This window comes from Peromyscus eremicus, chromosome 2 (assembly GCF_949786415.1).
Source record: "Peromyscus eremicus chromosome 2, PerEre_H2_v1, whole genome shotgun sequence".
NCBI lineage: Eukaryota > Metazoa > Chordata > Mammalia > Rodentia > Cricetidae > Peromyscus > Peromyscus eremicus.
In genome coordinates, this window is record NC_081417.1 from 14,811,869 (window position 1) to 14,835,552 (window position 23,684).

General features: G+C 42.3%; 1 protein-coding gene across 2 annotated transcripts in view; it reads left to right on the forward strand.

Annotated features, from left to right (window-relative positions):
• Positions 1-1,381: 1,381 nt before the first annotated feature.
• Positions 1,382-23,684, forward strand: part of Virma (vir like m6A methyltransferase associated) — a 64,127-nt gene continuing 41,824 nt past the window's right edge. The window contains exons 1-6 of one of the 2 annotated variants that reach the window (XM_059253860.1): positions 1,382-1,628; positions 9,937-10,052; positions 16,070-16,156; positions 17,927-17,975; positions 21,449-21,617; positions 23,024-23,146. In XM_059253860.1, coding sequence (XP_059109843.1) covers positions 1,425-1,628; positions 9,937-10,052; positions 16,070-16,156; positions 17,927-17,975; positions 21,449-21,617; positions 23,024-23,146 — 748 coding nt within the window. In that variant the 5' untranslated portion in view covers positions 1,382-1,424. The remainder of the gene's footprint in view (positions 1,629-9,936; positions 10,053-16,069; positions 16,157-17,926; positions 17,976-21,448; positions 21,618-23,023; positions 23,147-23,684) is intronic. The other variant, XM_059253859.1, reaches the window with a different exon arrangement.

The window sequence follows — 23,684 nt, forward strand, 5'->3', positions numbered from 1 at the left end:
GCTGGGATGGCACATCTCTGTAATCCCAGAATTGGGAGGTGAAGGAAGGAGGGTTGCAATTTTTACATCAGCTTGGGCTACTTAGTTTTTAAAAATTGTGGGTTAGGGCTCTAGTTCCCTGTGGAGTACTTGCCTAACCTGCTCAAGGTCCAAGGTTCTGGTACCCAGAGCTGGAGAAAACCAAAGTGTGTGTGGACATTTTTGAATCTGTAGGCATTTCTTTGGGCATATATGTAGACTTTTTTTCTAGGTGAGGGGGAAGTATATGTACTTTTACTTGGTACTTTCCTGTACACTCGTGTTAGGTGGAAGACATGAGCAAGGGAGGTGGGAGAAAGGACTCCCACAGGCAGCTTGAGTCCTGTCTCTTGTTTAGGCAGCCTGCCAGTGTATTGTAAAACCCTGGTTCCAGCCTTCAATGTGAAACTTGTTCAAAAGGAAGAAAATGTCCTAAGAGAAGGTCATGAGATCAAATACAAGACCTTGAACAAACCTAAAAAATGAATAGACAGTCTCTAGTTGAAAGCAGTCCTGGCAAACATACAGGAGGAGAAAGGGAGACATTTCAAGTGTGCTCATCAGAGGAGGACAGACAGACAGGCAGGCAGTTACATGAACCAGTGAGAGGGAGATAGCCCAGACTCTCTGAGCTGATCCATCTCTCTCTCCCACTGCCTGCTCCTGCTTTTGCTTGCTTGCTACAACATTGTATCTTTATGTTCCTAAGAGTTCTAGAATTGAGGGAAACTCCTCCCCATCACTCTCCCTAGGACTATGCATAGTTTCAAGTCTCCAACCTTTGACAGAGAGACTATTCACGAAATTAAAACAAACATTTTATTTTGAGGCAGGGTCTCACTGAGTTGTCCAGGCTGGCCTCAAGCTCAAACTCCTCCTTCGTCCTTGGAGTGCTGGAATTGGCAGACCTCATGTGGGCCAGAGACGGACTTTGACTCCACCTCTCTTTTGTACTCTTTGTGACATTTCACTTAGATACTTTTTTGAGCGTCGTTACAGAATTAATCTTCATAATCAGCCGGTGGGTTAGGAATCATTCATCATCTTTTACATCTTATAAATGAGAAAATATTCCTTTCGTTTACTGAGACAATTTTTTTTTCCCGTTTTTCTCTTTTTCTCGATTTTTTTGACAGTAGCCCAAGCTGGCCTCCAACTCACAATACAGTCAAGGCTGGCCTAGAATTCCTAAAACACTGTGTTTTCGGATTCATTCATTTGAGTATTTTTGCTTGGAAATGATGCCTCCCTCGCAGCGTCGTGGCTCGGCAGCGGGCGAGAACGTCCAGATTTGGCCCGCCGCGGACGCCATAGTCCCCGCCCCTCTCTCCTCGGCCCCTTTGGGCTCCCGGAGGGCGCCCTCCGCCGCGCTGGAGAAGGCGGGGCCTGCGATTTGAGGCAGCAAGATGCGCTGCGATAGGCCGAGGCTTGCGGCCGCGGCGGCCCGCTTACCGGAAGTGCTGCCGTTTTCCCTCGCCCGAGCCTCGGCCCGGGAGGTCGGAGAGCTGCCCCGGAAGTCGTCTCCCCGTCCCCCGCCCGCGGCAAACATGGCGGTGGACTCGTCCATGGAGCTGCTATTTTTAGATACTTTTAAACATCCGAGCGCCGAGGTAAGGCTTCGCGACCCGATTTCGACACGGCCCCTCAGCTGAGATCCCCCTGCCGCGGCGTCGGGGGTCGTCCGGGCTGTGTCCTCCCGCAGTCGCGCAGGGGAATCCTCCGGTCCACACCCCCTCCCCCAGCCCGGTGCGAGCCCCGTGGCCCTGGGCGGCGGCCCTGCCTTTCCTGGCTTTGCTTTGGGGCCTGCGAGTTCGGTCGAGTCAGCCTCGCTGCTGGCAGTGCTTTTTTTTGTCCTGTCAGCATTGAGTCTTGAGGAGGGTCCTTGTTCTCAGTTACTTCAGGTGGGAAGCAGGCGCGAGCTTGGGCATCTGATTTTTGACAGCAGTGCTGGGTTCTGATGCCTTCAGGGTGCTGGAGTACCCACGATCCCAAGTCCTTCCCTTCGCTCTCCCTTCTGACGGCAGTCTTATTGCTGAATTGGTCATAGCACTTTAATACTTTAGGAAGGAATTCACCTCCTAGGACATGACATGCCTACGAGCATCTCCTTTGCATGGAGAATAGTCGCGAAGCGTGCAGAATTGAAGGAATTGTAATAACGGCTGTCGTCAGAAAGCAAGTCTCTTGTTTTCAGGGGGCGAAGGTGAGGTGTCGAGTAGTCTTGTGTACAGAATTTCTTGAGCGTCTCAGAATGGCCTTCAGATACTTATAAAATGAAGATACTGAATGTAGCGTATTAACGAAGGTTCCCAAAAGCCAGCCAAAAATGAACTTTAACGAAGTACACAGAGAAATTCGGGTAGGAGAAAGAGCAAATGAGCAAGCCTCATATTTCTTTGTCTCACTGCAAACGCAATCATTTGGAGAACCGTACTTTGAGGCCTGTTTTCTTTTGTTTTTATAGAGTGCTCTTGTGTGACGCACCATGAGACTAGGGTAGAGTGTCTGATGTTCTTTCTCAGTGTATGTTCAGTGTTTAGGACAGTGTCTAGGAAAATACAGTTTAAATAAATATCTGAATGAAAATGTTTAAAATGTTCTATGAAGTAATGAAATGGGTTAGTGATAAGTTTTCTTTAATGAATGGCTTATAGGCCTTTAAAAGTCAAGGGTTGGTGCTTTGGGTTATTGTGTTTTACTGACAATGAATTTATTTATATTCTCAAATTTCAAGTGGGTCACACAGCACTATTTAGTGACTATTGGACTATTATTCCAGCTAGATTTGAGAAAACTCAAAATGGCAACAGTAGTTGTTACCAAAACAAACTTCTTTATAGAATTAGAGAACAATAAAATTTAAAGAAAGATTTAAATGTTGCCAGGCATGGTGTTAATTTTTTTTTTCTCCTGTTGTTTTGTTTTTCGAGACAAGGTTTCTCTATGTAGCTCTGGCTGTCCTGGAACTCTCGCTGTAGACCAGACTGGCCTTGAACTCATGGAGACCTGCTTTCCTCTGCCTCTGGAGTGCTGAGGTTAAAGGTGCGTCGCCACCACCACCACCACCGCCACCACCGCCACCACCACCACCACCACCACCGCCACCACCACCACCACCACCACCAGGCCCAAACAAAATTCTTAATCAGTATCTGATGTAGGAAGACTGCAGTTGATTCTTATTTAGCCCTCTTTGTGAACATAAAGGGAACAAGATTTTAGAGAGAGGTCCCTTTTTTGTCAAGGAAGACTTCATCAAGGTATTTGGCACATTCACCTGGTCTTGGTAAAATGGGAAATGTTTCATAGTTGTGGGGGAAGGAGGGCTATTGTAGTCAATCTTCTGTTAGGTTATACTCAAAGTAGTTGTGTGAATTCACACCTGAGAGGTAGTGTTAAAGCCATACCATGGAGCTTCTTAAATATTCAAGAATAGTGTCGACTCTTTGTTGGAGGCCTGTAGTAGTTGAGCAGGGAAATTATAGGACTAGTAAACTCCACTAGGTAGTCATACTCAGAATAGTTCAGAGAAAACAAGTAGCAAGATCAGGAAGAAAAAGTGAGATTCAGTGAAAGCTAGTTAGCAGGTGGAATCGATATGTGGAGCGTTTATTGATTACTCTGTGCCAGGAGCAGTGCTTTGATTTTTTAATAATTTTTTCTGATCTTCTATTAGTTTTGAAAGTTGTTTTCATTTTGTAGACACCAAAGCTGTGGTGAAAGGTTAGGTGACTTTCTTGAACTGACAAGGCTACATTGAGGTAAATGGCATCCTGGAGCATGGCTGTGCGTGCCTTCATTCCTAACATCCAGGAGATTGCAAGCTCAAGGCCTCCTGAACCACAAAGAGACCAACAAAAACAAGTTGTGAGACGGTTCCATGAGTTAAGGCGCTTGCTGCCAAGCTGAGGACTTGAGTTCTCTTTCCGGGACCCACTTGCTCAGAGGATAGAACTGACTTTAGAGGGTTGACCTCTGACTTCCACATAAGCACTGTGGCACACAGGCCCATAATCAATCAGCTAATCAATCAATCCAAACAACCATTTAGGGCTTTTTTCCTAATAACTATTAGGAGTAAGAAATACACCAATATACGTTTTTCATGACTCTAAAATTGTGCCATCTCGTTTTGCAGTGGGACTGAGTAGGAAGAAATACATGCAGGGCACATTATGCAGGAGAGGGCAATACAAGTCAAAATGAAATAAGACTAGTTGCTCTGCTTTTAAAGAAGTTTGTAATCTGGTAGGGAAGTTAAACTTTGATTAAACTTTGACAGGAATCCTTAAAGGGGTGCAGATAGTTGTAGATGAATTACAAATGGTTGTTTGAATGGGCTGGAAAGATGGCTCAGCAGTTAAGAGCATCTGCTGCTCTTGCAGAGGATTCAGGTTCACACAGCAGTACAGCTCAGTTCCAGGGGATGAAATGCCCCCTTCTGACCTCTTTGGGCACCAGCACATGTGTGGTGCCTCAAATGTGATGCACAGACAGTATACGCAGGCAAAACACTCGTATACATAAATATTTAAAGGGAAAACCCTAAATTGTGCTTTGTATTGCTACTGCTTTAAAAATGGGGCTGAAGAAGTGGCTCAGTGGCTAAGCACACATACTGCTCTTACAGAAGACTTGACTTTGGTTCCTAGTTCGCATGTCAGGGGGTACAGATCTGTCTGTAACTCCAGCTCTGTGGAATACAACGTCTCCTTGTATGTGCAAACACACATGATTACAACTAAAATAAACCTTTAAAAAAGTGTGTACTGGTCTTCCACAGGACCCAGGTTCATTCTGGGTACCTGTAGTCATCTGTACATGCTCCCCTCAGCACATACAAATACATGTTTCAAATAATAAAAATAAGCTGGTGGTGGTGGTGGTGGTGGTGGTGGCGCACACCTTTAATCCCAGCACTCGGGAGGCAGAGGCAGGCGGATCTCTGTGAATTTGAGGCCAGCCTGGTCTACAGAGTAAGTTCCAGGACAACCAGCGATACACAGAGAAACCCTGTCGGGAGGGGAAAAATATCCTTTGGGCCATAGAGATGGCTCAGTGGTTAAGAACACTTGTTGCTCTTGCAGAGGGACCTAAGAAGTTTGGTTCTCAGCGTCCACATCAGGCAGCCAACAGCTGCCTGTGACCTCTAGCTCCGAGGAATCCATGCCTTCCTCTGGCCTCGAGGAATCCAATGCCTTCCTCTGGCCTCCGTTGGCACTGCACATTTAAATTTCATTATAGAGAAATTAGAAAGTAGAGTGGGTAGCCAGGCGGCAGTGGCGCACGCCTTTAATCCAGCACTCGGGAGGCAGAAACCAGGCGGGTCTCTGTGAGTTCGAGGCCGGCCTGGTCTCCAAAGTGAGTTCCAGGAGAGCGCAAAGCTACACAGAAACCCTGTCTCTGAAAAACAAAACAACAACAAAAGAAGAAAAGTAGAGTGGGCAAATAACTCAGTGGATAAAAGCACTTACTTGCAGGCTAGCTTTATAACCTGAGTTTGATCCTGGAACCTACATGAAGGTGGAAGAGAGAACTGACTACAGAGTTGTTCTTTGACTTCCATATCCATGGCATTTATGTGCACACATCACACACACACTAAAATTAAAAAGCTTTTAACAAAAAATTAAAAGTTCGGAAAAGCATGATCTTTCATAGACTCAGCTTTCATTAACACTTTTCTCCATCTCCTTGGTCTTGCCAACAGTTACTTCCTCACATAAACAGTTCTGTATTTATAAGTCCAGTTTACTCTTTTCAGACCAATAGCTGTTTGATTACTAGGAAATGATGTTCCATTGAAAGAACAAAACTAAGTCAAACTGCAAAGTCAACTGGGCATGGTGGCCTGTGCCTCTCAGGAGGTGGAGGCATTAGGATCAGGAGTTTTAAAATTATATTTGGCTACATAGAAAGGTTGAGACCACCCAGGGCTACATGACACACAAATTCAGTCAGACAAACAAATACACACAAAAGCAAGATAAAACTCTAGTATGCATGTAATGTATTTTGGAAAAATTGTTTAAACTAAGATTTGCACAGACTATTTGGTAAATTAGCTAATGTATTTTGATGTGTTAATTTCTTTCATCTGTGTCCCCAAACTCTTAAAATTAGTATGTACTTTATATTTTGTAGTTGAATAACAGATTTCTTTATATTAATATTTTCCAAATTGCCTAGTACATATGCTTATGCCTGAACGTATGTCTTCCTGTATTAAAGTCCTAGTACTGGTTAGTGGTTTCTTTTTTCACTTAACAGCTTGTTACAGTAAATGTGCATGAAGGTGACCTTTATTTAAAGAAAAATTCCTTTTGTGTTTAGACTAGGTAACACTTGTGTGAGGTACAAATTTAAATAGTACAAAGGGTGTCCAGTAAAAAGTCTCTCATCACTATCAGCTGGACATCCCGTGATTTGAAGTGGTATTATTTATTATCTGTGTACTAAACTCTTGTGATTTATGCGTCTGACTTTTTACAGAAACCCCAAAGGGGTTAGATTATGCATTTTTATTTCTTTAATATTGTCTGAGTGGATTTGCTGGGTTCAAATACACTGTGAGGGGAGTAGGTGGTCTAGAAGGGCTTTCACTTTAGAGCAGTGGTTCTCAACCTTTCTAACACTGCGACCCTCTAACACAGTGGTCCTCAGCCTCCCTAAAACTGAGACCCTTTAACACAGTGGTCCTCAGCCTCCCTAAAACTGAGACCCTTTAACACAGTGGTCCTCAGCCTCCCTAAAACTGAGACCCTTTAACACAGTGGTCCTCAGCCTCCCTAAAACTGAGACCCTTTAACACAGTGATCCTCAGCCTCCCTAAAACTGAGACCCTTTAACACAGTGGTCCTCAGCCTCCCTAAAACTGAGACCCTTTAACACAGTGGTTCTCAGCCTCCCTAAAACTGAGACCCTTTAACACAGTGGTCCTCAGCCTCCCTAACGCTGTGACCCTTTAACACAGTGGTCCTCAGCCTCCCTAACGCTGTGACCCTTTAACACAGTGGTCCTCAGCCTCCTTAAGGCTATGACCCTCTAACACAGTGGTCCTCAGCCTCCCTAACACTGAGACCCTTTAATACAGTTCCTCATGTTGTAGTGACCCCTAACCATAAAATTATTTTTGTTGCTACTTTGTAACAGTAGTTTTGCTGCTGTTATTAATTGTGATGTAAATAACCAAGTTTTCCGATAGTCTTAGGTGACCCCTGTGTAGGGGGTCTTGACCCACAGGTTGAGAACCACTACTTTTAAGTTTAGTTGGAAACTATGCATCATTTATGCACAAAGGACAGCTTAAATGACAGGAGTAGACGAAGAAGTTCAGGGAGAGGGTAGAAAGAAGGCAGTTACAGACAGACAGACAGCTTGAAGTATTCTGACAGTGACTTCTATGGGTAAGTGTGGAAAAGTATGGTCTTGAAATCTGTATCATAAACCTTCCCAGAGTTCTCAGTCTCAACCTGTCTTAGATTTTGTTTTATTTTTTGAGCTAGCAGGCTAGCAGATGAGTTTGAAACCCTGGTCCTTCTTGACAGTTTATGTGGTAGTGGGGATCAGACCTAGGACTTCCATGCATGTTAGACAAGCATTGTTTCAATTGCAGTGTCTTCTCAGCCCAGAGTTTTAACTTTTTAGGCACCTACTAAAAGTCCTTTCATTAAATGAATATGCCAGATACTGAGTTTACAGTAAGTCTTGAAACACATGTTCTAATGGCTTAGGAAAAAAGAGAGAGTGACAAATGAGTTTGATAAGGGACTTTGGGCACACCAAGGAGAGGAGGACCTGTCCTAACTTGTTTTAGCTTTTTAGAGAAAGTTGACATCTAAAGAGAGTTGGGGCAGAGGGATATGAGGGAGTCTGATTAGAGAGAGCAGTGTAACAAGGTTATGAAGTAGAAACCAGCATGAAGTGTCAGGGAAATTCACACATACAGTATTTGGATTTGGAGTATAAAGAGGCCAAGTTTCTGAGACCTGGGAATTTGGCTTTGCTGAAGGAAGAAGAAGCAGGACTTTATACACGTTTATATTCTAGAAAGACCACATGACTTTTTCAGTAGGAGAATGAGGTGGAGCTGAAAGTTAGGTGAGAGGACAAGGAGCCAAATGCAACAATGTGTTCGGCATTTTGTGACCAGTGATAGCATTGTGGGTGAACAGGCCAGGCTGGAAGTATCTGAAGACTTTCAAATGGAGCTGTCCCCTGGGGATTAGGAGAAGGATCCTAGGTGGAGATACCGACTTGGAACTGTCCCCTGGCTGTGGGTGGAGATCTCAGTTTTTAGAATCCTGTTGGTTGTGCTCTGTTCAGCCCCAGCCCTGCTTGCTTCTCCCAGTTTGCCCTCTAGTCTTGTGAACTGTGCTCCTAGTTTTTTGGAGTTGTTTCCTTCCCCTTGGCCCAGAAAGTTCTTCTCCCTAGTTCACTGGTCTCCCAAAGCCTCTCCTCCCCAGACAGAATCTCACTGTGTAGCCCTGGTTGGCCTTGAACCCATTGTGCAGACTAGGCTAGCCTTGAATTTACAGATATATGTAGTATATTTTTAATAGAAATGATAACAGCAAGCCAGGCCAAGCAAGTAATCTCAGCATTTGGGAGGCAGAGGAAGGTAGATCTGAGTTCGAGGCTAGCTGGCAGATCGAGTTCTAGGACAGCCAGGGCTACACAGAGAAACCATGTCTTGCTCTGTGTGTGTGTGTTAAAGCTAACACAGAAGATTCTCTTTATAAGTAGGACATTTTAGGGCTGGAGATGTGATGTATTTGGTACAGTGCTTGCCTAGCATGCATGAAGCCCTGGGCTCTCTTACCACATAAAACTAGACCTGGTGGCACATGCCTGTAATTTCAGCACTTAGGAGATAGAGGCAGGTAGGAAAAGTTCAAGGTTATCCTGATTTAAAGTTGTTCTTTGTTGTTCTTTGACATCTCTGCGGTAGCTCAAGTGTGCAAAATAACTGTAAAAAAGTTTTTGTTTTGTTTTGGTGTTTTTTTTTGCCTTACATGGGATAGGATTTTCTCTTTAAATAATCTTGGGAAGAATTGAAAATCACTAGGAGTAACATGTCAGTTTCATAGTGTCGGGATCCAGGCTCTGTCAGTATTGTCTGCCATCCTTAGAGTATTGCCTATACTGTCCAGGGTAGCTCATCAGAACATTTCTGTTCTAGAAAAGCAGCAGAATATTGGAAGAAAGGGTGGAAGGAATATCAGACTGAACCTTCCTTCTAAGAAAGTGGCCCAGACTTCCTGCTTCCTTTCCATTTCGTTCATCAGTGGCTGTCTGTTTTATATAGCCATATGCTGAGGCATTCATAAACGTTTCTGGAATATCTAGAGTCATGAATCGACTCTGAGAAATTGGTCTAAGCAAAACATGAGTGGGAAGGTAAATGTAATGCAGAAAATTTTATGTGATACCAGTTGAGAGACTTACTTAGGTACGTTATCATCACAATAAGTCATCAGCTGTTTAAAAATATTAGTTATCTCTGTGTATGTGTGTATCTCTGTGTACCGCATATATGTGGGCGCTCTTGGAATTCGGAAAAGGACATTGGATTCCCTGGAACTGAACTCAGGTCCTTTTGGAAAAACAGCAAGCATTCTCGACTGCTGAGTTCTCTCTCCAGTCCCATCATCAGCTGTTTTTTAGAAAGTGATTTATACAACATTGTAATTAACATAAAATTTAATGATATATTTACCTACATGGACTTTATTTTCAATGATGGGGATTCAACCCGGGGTCTTGAACATATGAAGCATGTGTTTTAACTGAGTTACAGCCTCATCTCTGGATTTTAAGATTGTTGGTGTTATTTTAAGCAGAAAAAAAATAAAAAAGAGTGTATTTTGAATTGAAAAAGAATGTTTTACTTACAATATGTTTCATCCTCCTTTTTAGCAAAGTTCTCATATAGATGTGGTTCGTTTTCCATGTGTGGTTTATATCAATGAAGTCCGAGTTATACCCCCAGGCGTACGAGCCCACAGCGGCTTACCTGACAGCAGAGCATATGGGTAAGTCAACTCTAATATGGTGTGAGCGTGTGTGTGTGTGTGTGTGTGTGTGTGTGTGTGTGTGTGTGTGTGTGTTTTGAGTCAGTCTCACTGAGAAGCCCTGACTACCTTGAATATACTATGTAGACGAGGCTGGTCTTGAACTCACAGAGATCTGTCTGTCTCTCTCTCCTGAGTGCTGTTATTAAATGTGTACACCTCCATATGTTGCCATTTGTGTTTTTCTTACTTTTTTTTTTTTTTCCCCTGGGACAGGGTTTTCTCTATGTAGTTTTGGTGCCTGTCCTGGATCTTGCTCTGTAGACCAGGCTGGCCTCAAACTCATAGAGATCTGCCTGGCTCTGCCTCCCAAGTGCTGGGATTAAAGGCATATGCCACCACTGCCCGGCCGTTTTTCTTACTTTTAGATGCTAAGGTTCAGACCCAGGGTGTATGCTAGGCAAACATTCTATCATCGACTTCCATTCCCAGCCCAGGTGAAGTGATTTGATGTGACTTTTCCTTTTAAGATAAAAGAGCCTTAGTTTTATATCTATTATGTGTATGTATGTATATACATAAGAGTATTTTGTCTGCATGTATATGCACTGTGTGAATGCCTGGTGCCTGCAGAAGTCAAAAGAATTGTTGGATGCCCTGGAATTGGACTTATGGATGATTGTGAGCCCGAGTGTGGGGCTGCTGAGAATTGAACTTGGGTCCTCTGCAAGAGTAACAAGTGCTCTTAACTGCTGAACCATCTTTCCAGCCCCTAGTCTGAATATTTGAAAATGTGTATTTTTGTTTTGGGGGTTGTAGGGGTTGACCACTGACCTACTCTCCAGTGTTGTTTCCTCACTTCCTGTTTCTTAAAATTTATTTTGAGACAGTCTCATTAAGTTGTCCAGGCCAACCTTTAATGTAGGATTCTACCTCAGTCTCCTGAGTAGCTGAGATCAGTAGACATGTGTTATGTGCCTGGCTTACACCGTCCGTGGGACTTTGTGTGCACACATGCAGGTGCATTTGTGTACAGAAGCCAGAGGGCAGTGTCAGGTGTCTTCCTCATGCTCTCTCCACCTTCTTTTTGAAGACAGTGCTTCCCACTGAACTGTTTGGCTAGACTGGATGATGAACCAGCCCCTGGGATGCTCCCACTTCTCGCCCCCTGCACCTAGTGTGGGTATAGACATACCTGGCTTTTATGAGGGTGCTGGGGGTGCGAATGCAGGTCTCCATGTTTCTGCAGCAGGTATTTGTCTTTGGAGCCACTCCCCAGACCTTGTACATAGGGCTTTTTATAAATTCGTAGCTCCAAATAAGCCATTGGTTGAATTAGCAAGTGATTATGTGTTACTTTCTCTTTCTTGGATTAGGTGGGAAATAAAATGTAAGACCATTATTCCTGACATTAGATAACTTTAATAATTGATATACAAGAGGACTTTGATTTTTGTTTAATGTGAATAATGATTTTTATATATTGATTTATTTTATTGATACTGTTTGTAACTCCATTTCTATTATATAAAATAGTCAACCTGCTACATCATGGTGAATATTATGGAATGGATTTGGGGTCAAAGTTCATTTCTTCCTAATTGTGAAAAATTGTTGGTTATTTATAGAAGTAGATATAGCCATGGGTGGTGGTAGTGCACACTTTTAATCCCAGCACTCAGGAGGCAGAGGTAGGCAGATCTCTGTGAGTTTAAGAACAGCCTGGTCTACAGAGCTAGTTCTAGGACAGCCAGGGCTACACAGAGAAACCCTGTCTCGAAAAATCAGAAAAGAAAATTAGGATGGCTAAAGTTAGCTTAGGTGGTAGACTGCCTGCCTAGCATGCATGGAGCCCTGGGTTTGATCCCAAGCATGGCATAAAGTAAGTAAGAGTAAGTGCCTGTAATCCAGCACTGACCAGGTAGAACCTGGAGGATTAGAGGTTTTAAGACCAGCAAGGGCTATGTAAGACGCTGTCTGGAAAAACCACAACAAAAACTGAACTGAAACTTAATCTGTGCATAGTGGACATGTGTGTATTTCTAGCTCTTGGGAGAATCAGACATTCAAAAGAATCTTCAGCTAGATAGCAATTTGAAGGCCAGACTGGGCTACGTGATAGTCAGATGTGATGCACACACCCCCAAAAAGGTGTGGAGGGACTAGTATGACTCCACTGGTAAAGTGCTTGATGCACAAGGGTGAGGACCTGGGTTCAATCGTTAGCACCCATGTTAAAAGAGAAGTGTGTGTGATAGCGTGAGCTGCAGTCCTGGCACTGGGAAAGCACACGGGACTCCTGGGGCTTGCTGGCCAGTCGAGGTGAAATGGCGAGCTCCAGCTTCCTAAGAGACTGTCTTACAAACAAGGTGGGAAGCTAACTGAAGAAGGCATCTGACTTTAACCTTTAGCCTTTACAATACACACACACACACACACACACACACACACACACACACACACGGAGAGCCTCATTGTTTTCCTATATACTTCCTTCTGGTTCTCTGAGAAAGGGAGATATATGATGTATGTAGAGTGGGAAAGATGAGGTAATGAATATTTATTATATTATTAATTATATTATTCTTGGTAAAGAACGACCTGTTATTGGGCTGGGCAGTGGTGGTACACGCCTTTCATCCCAGAGCTGCAGCCAGAGCTACACAAAGAAACCCTGTCTTGAAAGACCTGTTATCTTTCTGTAACAAATGAAATGACTGCAGTTACATTTTAGGCAGTAATTTGGAAAGGGTGGTAGAGTCTTGTCTAGCTGCTTGAGGCTTCAATCCACAGCACTGCAGACAGATAAAAGAGTAACATAAAACAATAAATATGTCTTCCTCCCATTGTTTCTCAGGGTCAGGAATCTGCCAGTGGCTAAGCAAGCAGTTCCTTCGTGTTTTTGTACTCCAGATGAAGTTGGAATGGCTGTCTCAGGTGGGAGTGGGGGCTGGAGAGTTTGCTTGGACGCTTACTTACTTACATGAATGCTGGTAGCAAATTGTAGTTCCTTGGTAGCAGATATTCTCCATGGAGATTGATCCTCACATCATGTCAAAGCTTCCTCTGGAGTGAGTGCTGTGCAAGTGAGCGTCCCTAGGAAGAAGCCTCCTTTAGTGTGTTCTGTAATTTCTAGAGGTGACACACTATAGTTTTCCTATATTCCCCTAGTTATGTATTTTAGTACAGTGTAGGAGGGGACTACAGGTTGTGAGTAACAGGAAGCATGTGGGCCACTGGAGACATCTTGGAGGCTGGCCACCAGAGCAGGAAAAGTAAATCTCTTGCACTCGCTACAGTGTGTAGGTAGGATACTTACTGTGTTTTCTCTATTCTCCCTGTTTTCTTAGCTGGGGGTGAATGGCTCCTTGTGTTGTAATAACTCCAGATAGGAACGTACCAGAAACATTTACACATGGTTAACCTGTAGAAGGATAAAATTAAGGATTAATGGAATAGTACAAACATAAGAAGAAACCTGTAGGGAATCCTTTTACAAATTCTTATTACATACTTATTTATGTTTCTGTGTGGGTCATTGGTGGAGATCATAGGACACCTTCAGGTAATCAATTCTCTCCTCCCACTATGTGAGTCCCAGAGTCGTAGCAACAGTTTTACATGATGAGCCAACTTGATGCCCTGAAGCCTGGAATCTTAAGCTGGAAAGTAATGCTGGAAATCAAATGATGCTTGTGCAACATACCTTACATATCTTTTTTTCCTCTCTGTAAAACTCAGAAATAGATAGGTCAATACAAAATTCCTGTAATATCTTTATCCTGAAAGGAGGATCCTAAATTTTATTTCATTTTATTGCTTTGTTTGGTTTTGATTTTAGCTTTTCAAGACAGGGTTTCTGAGCTGGGCGGTGGTAGCACAAGCCTTTAATCCCAGTGTTCGAGAGGCAGAGCCAGGCAGATCTCTGTGAGTTCAAGGCCAGGCTGGGCTACAGAGGGAGTTCCAGGAAAGGCGCAGAGCTACACAAAGAAACCCTGTCTCCAAAACAAAACAAAAAACCAAAACAAACCAACAAAAAGGACAGGGTTTCTTTGTGTAACTTCGGCTGTCCTAGAATAGCTTTGTAGACCAGGCTGGCCTCAGACTCAGAGAGATCCTCCTACCTCTGCCTCCCAAGTGCTGGGATTAAAGGTGTGTACCACCACCGCCTGGCTTGATTATTTTTTAAAAGATTCATTTTTTTAAAATTAATTAATTAATTAATTAATTAATTAATTAATTAATTAATTTATTTATTTATTTATTTATTTTTTGGTTTTTTGAGACAGGGCTTCTCTGTGTAGCTTTGCGCCTTTTCCTGGATCTTGCTCTGTAGACCAGGCTGGCCTCAAACTCACAGAGATCCACCTGGCTCTGCCTCCCGAGTGCTGGGATTAAAGGCGTGCGCCACCACCGCCCGGCTCATTTTTATTTTTAATTGTGTCGATATGTCTCTCTGTCTCTGTCTCTCTGTGCGTGTATATGTGTGTGACAGAGAGAGAGCGAGTGTGCGAGCACACGCAGGTGCCCATGGAGGCCAGAAGAGGAAGTTGAAGCCCCTGGAGCTAGCGTTGCCTGCAGTGGTGGGCTGCCCCGGGGGTTACCAGGGGGGGTTACCGAGTGGTTACTGGGATCCACACGTGGGTCCTCTGCAGGAGCAGTGCTTGCTTCTAACGACTGAGTGGTCGGTCTCTCCAGCCCATGTTTTGCTCCTTACTTACTGGCTTGGTTTTCACTATATAGCCCAGGCTGGTCTTGAACTTGCAGCAGCCTTCCTGTTCACCTTCCTAAGTGCTGGGTATACAGGCACATACCACCAAATCTGGCTTTGGATTACAGGTGGTTTTTTGTTTTGTTTTAAATTTTTTTAAAAAATTGAGGGGGAGGATGTGAGGGTGTGTGTATGCCACAGTGTGTGTGTGTAAATGGGAGGAAAACATTCAGGAGATGGTTTTCTTCTTCCATTGCGTGGGTCCTGAGCCTTGAATTGAGGTTACTAGGCTTGGTGGCAGGAGCCTTTACCAGGTGAGCCATTTTGCTGGCCCTGTTAGTTTTATAATGTGCCATCTGACATCAATCTAGGTTTTTTTTTTGTTTGGTTTTTGGTTTTTTGAGACAGGGTGTCTCTGTGTACCTTTGTGCCTTTCCTGGATCTCACTCTGTAGGCCAGGCTGGCCTTGAACTCACAAAGATCCGCCTGCCTCTGCCTCCCGCCTGCCTCTGCCTCCCACGTGCTGGGATTAAAGGTGTGTGCCACCACCGCCCGGCAAATCTAGGTTTTTAAGTCATTACATTGTGGAAGTCCAGTATAGTCACATTGTCTTTGATTGTTTTTGTTTAAGTTTTGTAGTGTTGGAGATTGGACCCAGAGCCTCCTGCATCCTAGGCAGGAGCTCAGCTGTATCCCTGACGCAGATGTTTAAGTAGTGGGTGGAAGGACACAAATTATCTTCCTGTCTTCCAGATTTGGATGATTAAAGTTCTTTTTTCTTTTTTCTTTTTTTGGTGTTTCGGTTTTTCGAGACAGAGTTTTTGACTATGTAGCTCTGGCTGTCTTGGAACTAGCTCTGTAGACCAGGCTGGCCTTGAACTTACAGAGATCCACCTGCCTCTACCTCCCGAGTGCTAAGATTAAAGTTCAATTTTAATAATACTTATATGACTTACTTAAGGACTGGATAGAATTTTGTTAAAATATGCAAGTCATTTACTTTTTTTGTTATTTAAATCTGAGGAATATTTTTTCCAGGTCTTAGAATTGCTCAGGATTTTGTACTTCCTGTGGTTTTTTTGTTTTACTGTAGGAACTAATTGTTAAAAATGCTGACATTGGCCGGGCGGTGGTAGCGCACGCCTTTAATCCCAGCACTCGGGAGGCAGAGCCAGGCGGATCTCTGTGAGTTCGAGGCCAGCCTGGGCTACCAAGTGAGCTCCAGGAGAGGCGCAAAGCTACACAGAGAAACCCTGTCTTGAAAAACCAAAAAAAAAAAAAAAAAAAAAATGCTGACATTGACGTTTTGTCCTTGTTTGATTTCCAGGGAGACATCTCCACACACATTTCAACTAGACTTATTCTTCAATAATGTAAGCAAACCAAGTGCTCCAGTTTTTGATAGGTTGGGAAGGTATGTATGTTCTAGATAACTTTATTGGAAACCTTACTGAGTCGGAAAGAAAACCCTTTTGTTATATAGATAGAAGGAAGTATCTGGTGGTAGACACAAGAATTCAGGGTTTAATTTTCCCTGTGGGCATCATGAAAGAATTGCTGAACTCCTGAGAGATCTTAACAAAATAAAAGCTTAATTGTGTGAAATAATAGCCATCTTTTTTCTTTTCTACTTGTGTGTGCATGCATCATAAACACGTCACTATTATCATAAACACATATTATACACATGATTTATTACTAACCTGATCTGGAAAAGGCAACATTTCGATTCTTAAAAATTCTATTAGCAGCAAGAACTAGTACTTGGTAGCTCACGTTTATACCACTCTGCTGCTCAGCTTGCTTCATGGCCAGACTGTCAGACGAGACTTAGCAGTAGATAGGCCCTTTTTAGATTACTTAATACATAGTAAACACTAAAACTGCATGCTTGCAGCCTAAGTAACCATTGCATGAGTGTAATAAGAACTCATTATAACATTACAAAAGTAAAGGCAGCTTGAAGATGAAAAAGTACGTTTCTACTAGGAAGCGACTTCACTCATTCTTTCTTGATCCTCTCGATTTCCTAGGAAATTACATTGATAATTTAATATTTTTAAAGCCCAGGACTTTAGACAACTAAGCACATGCTCTATACTGAACTGTAGTCCCAACCGTAGAGTGAGTATTTTCTTAAATTTTGGTGCCAGTGTACTTTTTGGGGAGCAGTGCTAGGGATTGAATTAGGGCTTTGTGCATGCCAGGCAAGCACTCTATCACAGAATGACATCCTGAGCCACATAGTGTATATTGTTTTGTTGTTGGAGTATAATGTGTTTCTCTGTCTGTCTATATTAGATTTATGTGGAGGTGCTTTTAAGATCTTAATGTGTGTGCTTAACCCACACCAATTACATCAGTCCTTTGTGGCTTGGAAATATTTAATATTTGACTACATAGAAATATTTGAAAGTAGAAAAACTTTTTAAAGTATTTATTTTTGTTTTTAATACCACTTCATTCCAACTTGGGCACCTCAATATAAAGTTAAACACTTGTTTCCTTACGATTTTGAGTTATTAAAAAAAATGTACAAGTTCTACCAACAGACCAACACTTCATAAAGCGCCTGATGTGTGTTAGACAAGGCTGCCAGATTATTTCTAATGCCTTTGTAATACCCAGTGTATAGACCACAGGAAATTGTCTACTCTAGTTCTTGCATGTAAGAACAACAGAAGCCCCTGCCATTCTTGAGAGAGAAAGAAATTTATTAGCCGTTTCAGTAATGTGCGTTATTGTGTTCTTTTAAGCAGTTCTTAAATATTACAGGAAATAATAAACATAGGTCACTGTAGCACATCTGCTGTGGGCCTAGTCTGTGTCTGGGAGCATCCAAGGTTCAACCCCAGGTCCAGTCCCTTCAGCAACTACCCTTCAGCACTCTTAACACAGCCTGGCCGGTCTAGGGCTGAGACCCCAGGACAGGGCCACAGAGACTTTCTACAGCACCGTCTTTATTAGTTTTACATGTACATGCCATGATGAGGGTGTGTAGGTCAGAGCACAGCTTTGTGGAGTTGGTTTTCCCCTTCTACCTTTATGTAGGTTCCAGGGATTGAACTCAGGTCATCAGACTAATAAAGTACTGTTACCCGATAAGTCATCTCGTCAGCCAAAACTTCATAATTTGTAAAATTATTATTTGAGCCTTTATGTTTATTCTTACCCCTTTCCACAGCCTGGAATATGATGAGAATACTTCTATCATCTTTAGACCTAACTCAAAGGTAATTATAGATGTTACTTTTTTACCTTGTTTCTTCTGTTCTTATTTCTGTTCAGTTTTAAGTAAGTCAGTAAGACAGAACTGGACCAGTATTCCAAGATGTTACCTCTTGTCTGCATCTTGCAGTTAAAAGCTGTTTTAAAATGCCATTGTTCTCTGTCTAAAGAGCTTGCACAATTTTATGCTGCATATGAAATAAAGTACTGGGGCTGCAGAGATGGCGCCAAGGTTAAGAGCACTTGTTGGTCTCATAGAGCACTGACCTGGGCTTGGTTCCAAGCATGTGATGGGGCATAGCTATCTATAATTCCAGTTCCAAAGGATCTGACACCTTCTGAGCTCCATTGACACCAGGCACACATGTGGTGCACATGCATACACACAGACAAAACACCCATGCAGACAAAATAAACAAGTGTAAAAATAAAGAGCTCTGAGATCTCTTTTCTATGGTTTTAGTCCTGAATCTGGAAGAGATCAGCATTTAATCTTCTCTTTTATTTGGGTAGACAAGTTCATAGTGTTCAGGGCAGTAGATTATTACTGGATACTACTGTGTTCTGTTAAAGGTTTTTTGTTGTTTTTTTTTTTTAAAGAGATTTATTTTTAAAAAATTACTCATATGTATCTGTATGTGGGTATGTGTATGTGTGTGTCCCTGGATCCCCCTGGAGCTAAACTCACAGGCAGTTGTGAGCTGCCTGATGTGGGTGCTGGGAATCGAACTCAGGTCCTCTGCAAGAAGAGTTCTTGCTCTTCTGCACCATCTCTCTAGACTCTTTATTTTAAAAGTTTTTTTTTTTTTAAATATACTTTTCATATTCTTTCACATCAATAATTGCTTTATTTCTTTATGTACCAAATGTCATTCTAGACTCATATAATAGAAGATCTGAAATACAGAAATAATGTGCAACCACTTAGCTTGAGAATTTACTCTGAGGTATATGTATTTAGTCCTTTGCATCCTGTTTATACAAATTCACTTTCATCTGTTTATCTTCCTTCCAATAGGATTCCTCTTTTGCTTTTTGTTTATTTTTATTTTTAAGAATGTATTTTTATTTTGGGTGTTGAAGAGCTGGCTCAGTGATTAAGAATGTGTACTGCTTTTGTAGAGGACATGAGTTCAGTTCCCAGCACCCATGTCAGGTGGCTCACAGCCCCCTGTAACTCCAGCTCCAAGAGATCAACCTGTTGCCTCTGACCTGCAAGAGCACTGCACTCGTGCACAGATACAAGAAGACTCACTAATTAAAGCAAATTTAAATATCTTTTAAATGAAAAAATGTTATTATTTTGTTTGTGTGTGTTTGTGTGTTGTATGTGTGTATCTGTGTGTATGCGTGCTGCTCATGAATGTGCTGGTAGCAGTGGAGGTCAGAAGAGGGTGCTGGATCCTCTGGAGCTGAAGTTACAGGTGTTTGTGCATCACTTTGTGGGTACTGGGATCTAATCTTGGGTTTAGCAAATGCTAAACATTGAGCCGTTTTTCTAGCCCAGTTTTTATTTTTTAAGACACGCTCTCACGCAGCCCAGGATAACCTCATGATTACTAGCTAGCCATCGCTGACCTTTCAATTCCCGGTCCTTCTGCCTGGTCTGGGGTTACAGGTGTGCACCACACCCAGCTTTGCAGTGGCATATCTTCTTAGAGTTCATAATCAGTCCCTGGGTCTAGTCTTGGAGCTTTTCTCCAGGTTCCCTGGAGAGTCTGCGTGGGAGATTCGTGATTGCACTCCTCCTGTAGTGCCTCCAGAGAGGGCTTCGTGACCCATGACACCTGGTCTTCACAGGAAGGTGGACTGCGGAGAGACCCGAGAAGTCACGGGATTTGGGTTCTGGGACACGTTGTTCCTTTTTTCTTAATGTCAAACAAAACAAAACAAAAAGCCCTTAAAAAACCAAAACCAAAAAACAACTTTATTATAAAAAAAAAAAGGTTGGAGCTAGGCAGTGGTACACACCTTCAGCCCCAGCATTCAAGAGGTAGAGGCAGGCAGATCTCTGTGAGTTTGAGGCCAGCCTGGTCTACAACGTGAGTTCCAGGACAGCCAGGGCTACACAGAGAAACCCTGTTTCAACAAACCAGGAAAAGAAAAAAAACAAAACAAACAAACAAAACCCCCGAAAACAAAAAACACACACACACACACAAAAGGAAATGAATCAAAACAAAACATCACACATCCAAATTGACCAGACTCGAAGTCTGTATGTCCATCCCAGTGAACTTCTACAGTTAGAACAGGCATTTAGAACAGGAGCTGTGAAGCTTCATGTTAAATTTTATACTTTCAGTATTAAATATGTGTTGTGTACTAATCCACCACCAAAACAAACAAAAATCCATGACAGAATTAGAACTAAAAAAAACAAAAAACAAGAAACAAAAACCATTTAGCTTTACGGTGTCTTTCATAATTGGCATCCATTACTTGCATTCAACCCTTGTCACTTTTTATGTCTGTTTGAGGCAGGGTCACTGCAGTCCGTTAGCCCTGCTGCCCTTCTGCCCCAACCTCTCCCAAGCACTGGGATAGCCGGCATACACTGCCGTGCCTGGCTGCAGTGCGGGCTGTTGTTCACATACTCGCTTTTTTGTTAAGAGTGATGATTGTGACCACCTTTACAGTTAATGTGCGGAGCTAGTGATTATGATCTGAAAAAGTGCAACTTTTTATGTTTATTCAGTTTATAAGGAAATACTGAAGACTAATGGTATGGGTAGTCTTTGGTCTTTTGGGAAGAAAAAAATTTTTTTAAGAAAGATAAGTTTGCCAGGTAGTAGTGGCACACACCTTTAATCCCAGCACTTGAGGCAGAGGCAGGCAGATCTCTGTGAATTCAAGACTAGTCTACAGAGCTAGTTCCAGGATAGCCAGGGCTACACAAACTAATCCTGTCTTTTAAAAACAACAACAACAAAAAATTGTTTTTATGCAACTGGGTGTTTTGCCTGCATGTATGTCTGTGTACCACATGCATGCAGTGTCCCATGAAGGCCAGAAGAGGGCATCAGATTCCCCGGAACTGGAGTTACAGATGGTTGTGAGATGACTTGTGTCCTGGGAATAGGATCCCAGTCTTAACTGCTGAACCATCTCTCCAGCCTCTTATTTCTTTTTTTAAAAAGATTTTATTATTTTTAATTCTGTGTATGTGTGTATATCAGTGTATGGGTATATGTACTTAAAGCTTAAGTGCAGTGCCTGTGGTGACCTGAAGGGGGCACCACACACCCCACCCCAGAAGCTAGAGTTACTGGTAGTTGTGAGCCCCCTAATGTGGGGGGTGCTAACTACACTAAGGTCTTCTGGAAATGTTGTAAACACTTTTAACTACTGAGCCAAACCTCCGGTTATTTCGCAGTACTTTAAAGACTTTAGCTGAACCATAAACTAATTTAATATCACTTTGCTTTTGGCCTAGTAAAACATTAATTTGAGATCTTTCACCATCCCTAAAAACCAGGTAAATACTGATGGTCTGGTGCTAAGAGGCTGGTACAACTGTCTGACCCTGGCAATCTATGGATCAGTAGATAGAGTGATAAGCCATGACAGAGACTCTCCACCACCTCCTCCTCCACCTCCACCTCCTCCGCAGCCACAGTCGACTTTGAAAAGGAATCCAAAGCACGGTGAGAAGTTTGATTTGCTTTCCCTAGTGAGGCTGTTACGTTCTGTTATAGCAAGAAAAGCCTCCCTCCCTCCCTCCCTTCCTCCCTCATTGGCCCCATTGAAAGTGATGCAATCCCAGTAGTTAATCATGTCTGTGTTCTCCCCTGCCCCCGGGTGCCCCCCCCCCCGTGTGTATGTGGATGTACATATGTATGTATGTATGTGTGTGTGTGTGTTATTGTTGAGGCAGAGCCTCAGTCTGTAGCCCAGCCTGGCCTCTAGCTTACTGTCTTTCTGCCTCCTGGTTTTGATCTCTGTGATTATAGGTAGGCTTCACAATGCCTAGTTTGTTTATTAATTTTTTTCTTTATTTAAGAAGGTTATCTCTAAAAGAATTGAGGAATAGTTAGGAAGTTTGATATGTATTCCTGGAATCTTTATGTATATTTTTTAGGAATGGATTTCAAATTTATTTGAATGAATTTTTTTTCTCTCTCTTTTTTAACACTTTATTTTTTTGTACTGGTAAAGCATTTTTATTATTTTAATGGATTGTAAGTTCTTCGTGAGAAAAGAATATGCTTTACATTTTTTCTTTAACTTTATCAGAGCCTTATGTGTGTGAGTGTGTATTGCACTTACTGAATTTTTTTGAGGTGCTGGGATTCAAACCCAGGACTTTGTGCTAGCTGAGCACATACTTTGTCACTGAATTTCACCCCCAATCCATATCACAATTTTTTTTTAACCTTTCATCCATTGAAAGACATCTGAGTCATTTCTAATTTTCAGTTGTTAAAGTAGAACATTGATCTATACTATGTATTCGGAAGGTTTGTCCAGTCCTGCCTGGACCAGAGATCCCTCACCCACTTATAATCCCTCAGAGGCTTAATACTATTTACAAACGGCAAGCCTATTGCTAGCTAGCTCTTATATCTTAAATTAACCCGTTTCTATTCATCTATGTTTTGCCTGGTGTTCCATGGCTTACAGGTCTGCTGGCATGTTGTTCCTTGAGGGACAGGCTGGTGTTTCCCTTGCCTTTCTTCTTTCTATCTCTCTCCTGGATTTCCTGCCTGGCTATAACCTGACTGGCCATAGGCCAGAGCAGCTTCTTCATCTATAGTCATAGCAACACATATTCACAGCCTACAGAAAGACATCCCACAGCAATACTATCCTATTTGAAAATAAGTCTTCATATTTCTAGGGTGTTGCCCTAGATTATATTGTATTTTGGTATGCGGGCAGTTAAAAATTCTAAGTTTCTAGATCAGTTAGCAAAATTTTTATTAAGTCTCCATGCAGGAAAAGTTTATATTATTGTTCAGTTCTGAGGATAAGTTCAGATGATAAAAATTTGTTTTCATAAATTCATATCAATATACTTTAATAGTTTCAACATTGTGTTTCCCATATATAGCTGATGGAGAGAAAGAAGATCAATTTAATGGAAGTCCTCCAAGACCCCAACCACGAGGACCAAGAACTCCTCCAGGCCCTCCTCCACCAGATGATGAGGAGGATGATCCTATGTCATTGCCAGGTATCAGACCTCTGCTAGGTTCTCCTCCCACCCACTAGTGATACGTGGTGCTTCTGTTTCGTTTTGTTCAAGGTTTTTGAGACACGGTTTCTCTCTGTAGCCCTGGCTGTCTAGGAACTCACTTTATAGACTAGGCTGGCTTTGAACTCGGAGATCCACCTGTTTGTGCCTCCCGAGTTTTGGGATTAAAGGTGTGCATCACCATGCCCAGCTCAAAGTAGTGCTTATTAATTAAAGAAAAACATGACGTATCAAGTCTTGATGATTGCCTCTTCTCCCCAAACTCCCTTATCCTGTCAGGTACTCTTTGTGGTTTTCCTATTGGCAGAGCAATTTTTTAAAAAAAAAAAAGGTTAATTTGAAGTTATACTCACAGTGCTTTGAAAATAGAGTATTGATGTAACATGATAGTATATAGCAGTTAGAAATAAGTAGTGTGTATTGGTTAAAAAATAACAAACAAACCAGATTACTAATTTAAAAACTAAAAAGAAAAGGATTTAATGTATACTGCAGAGCATAAAGCACTATAAAATAG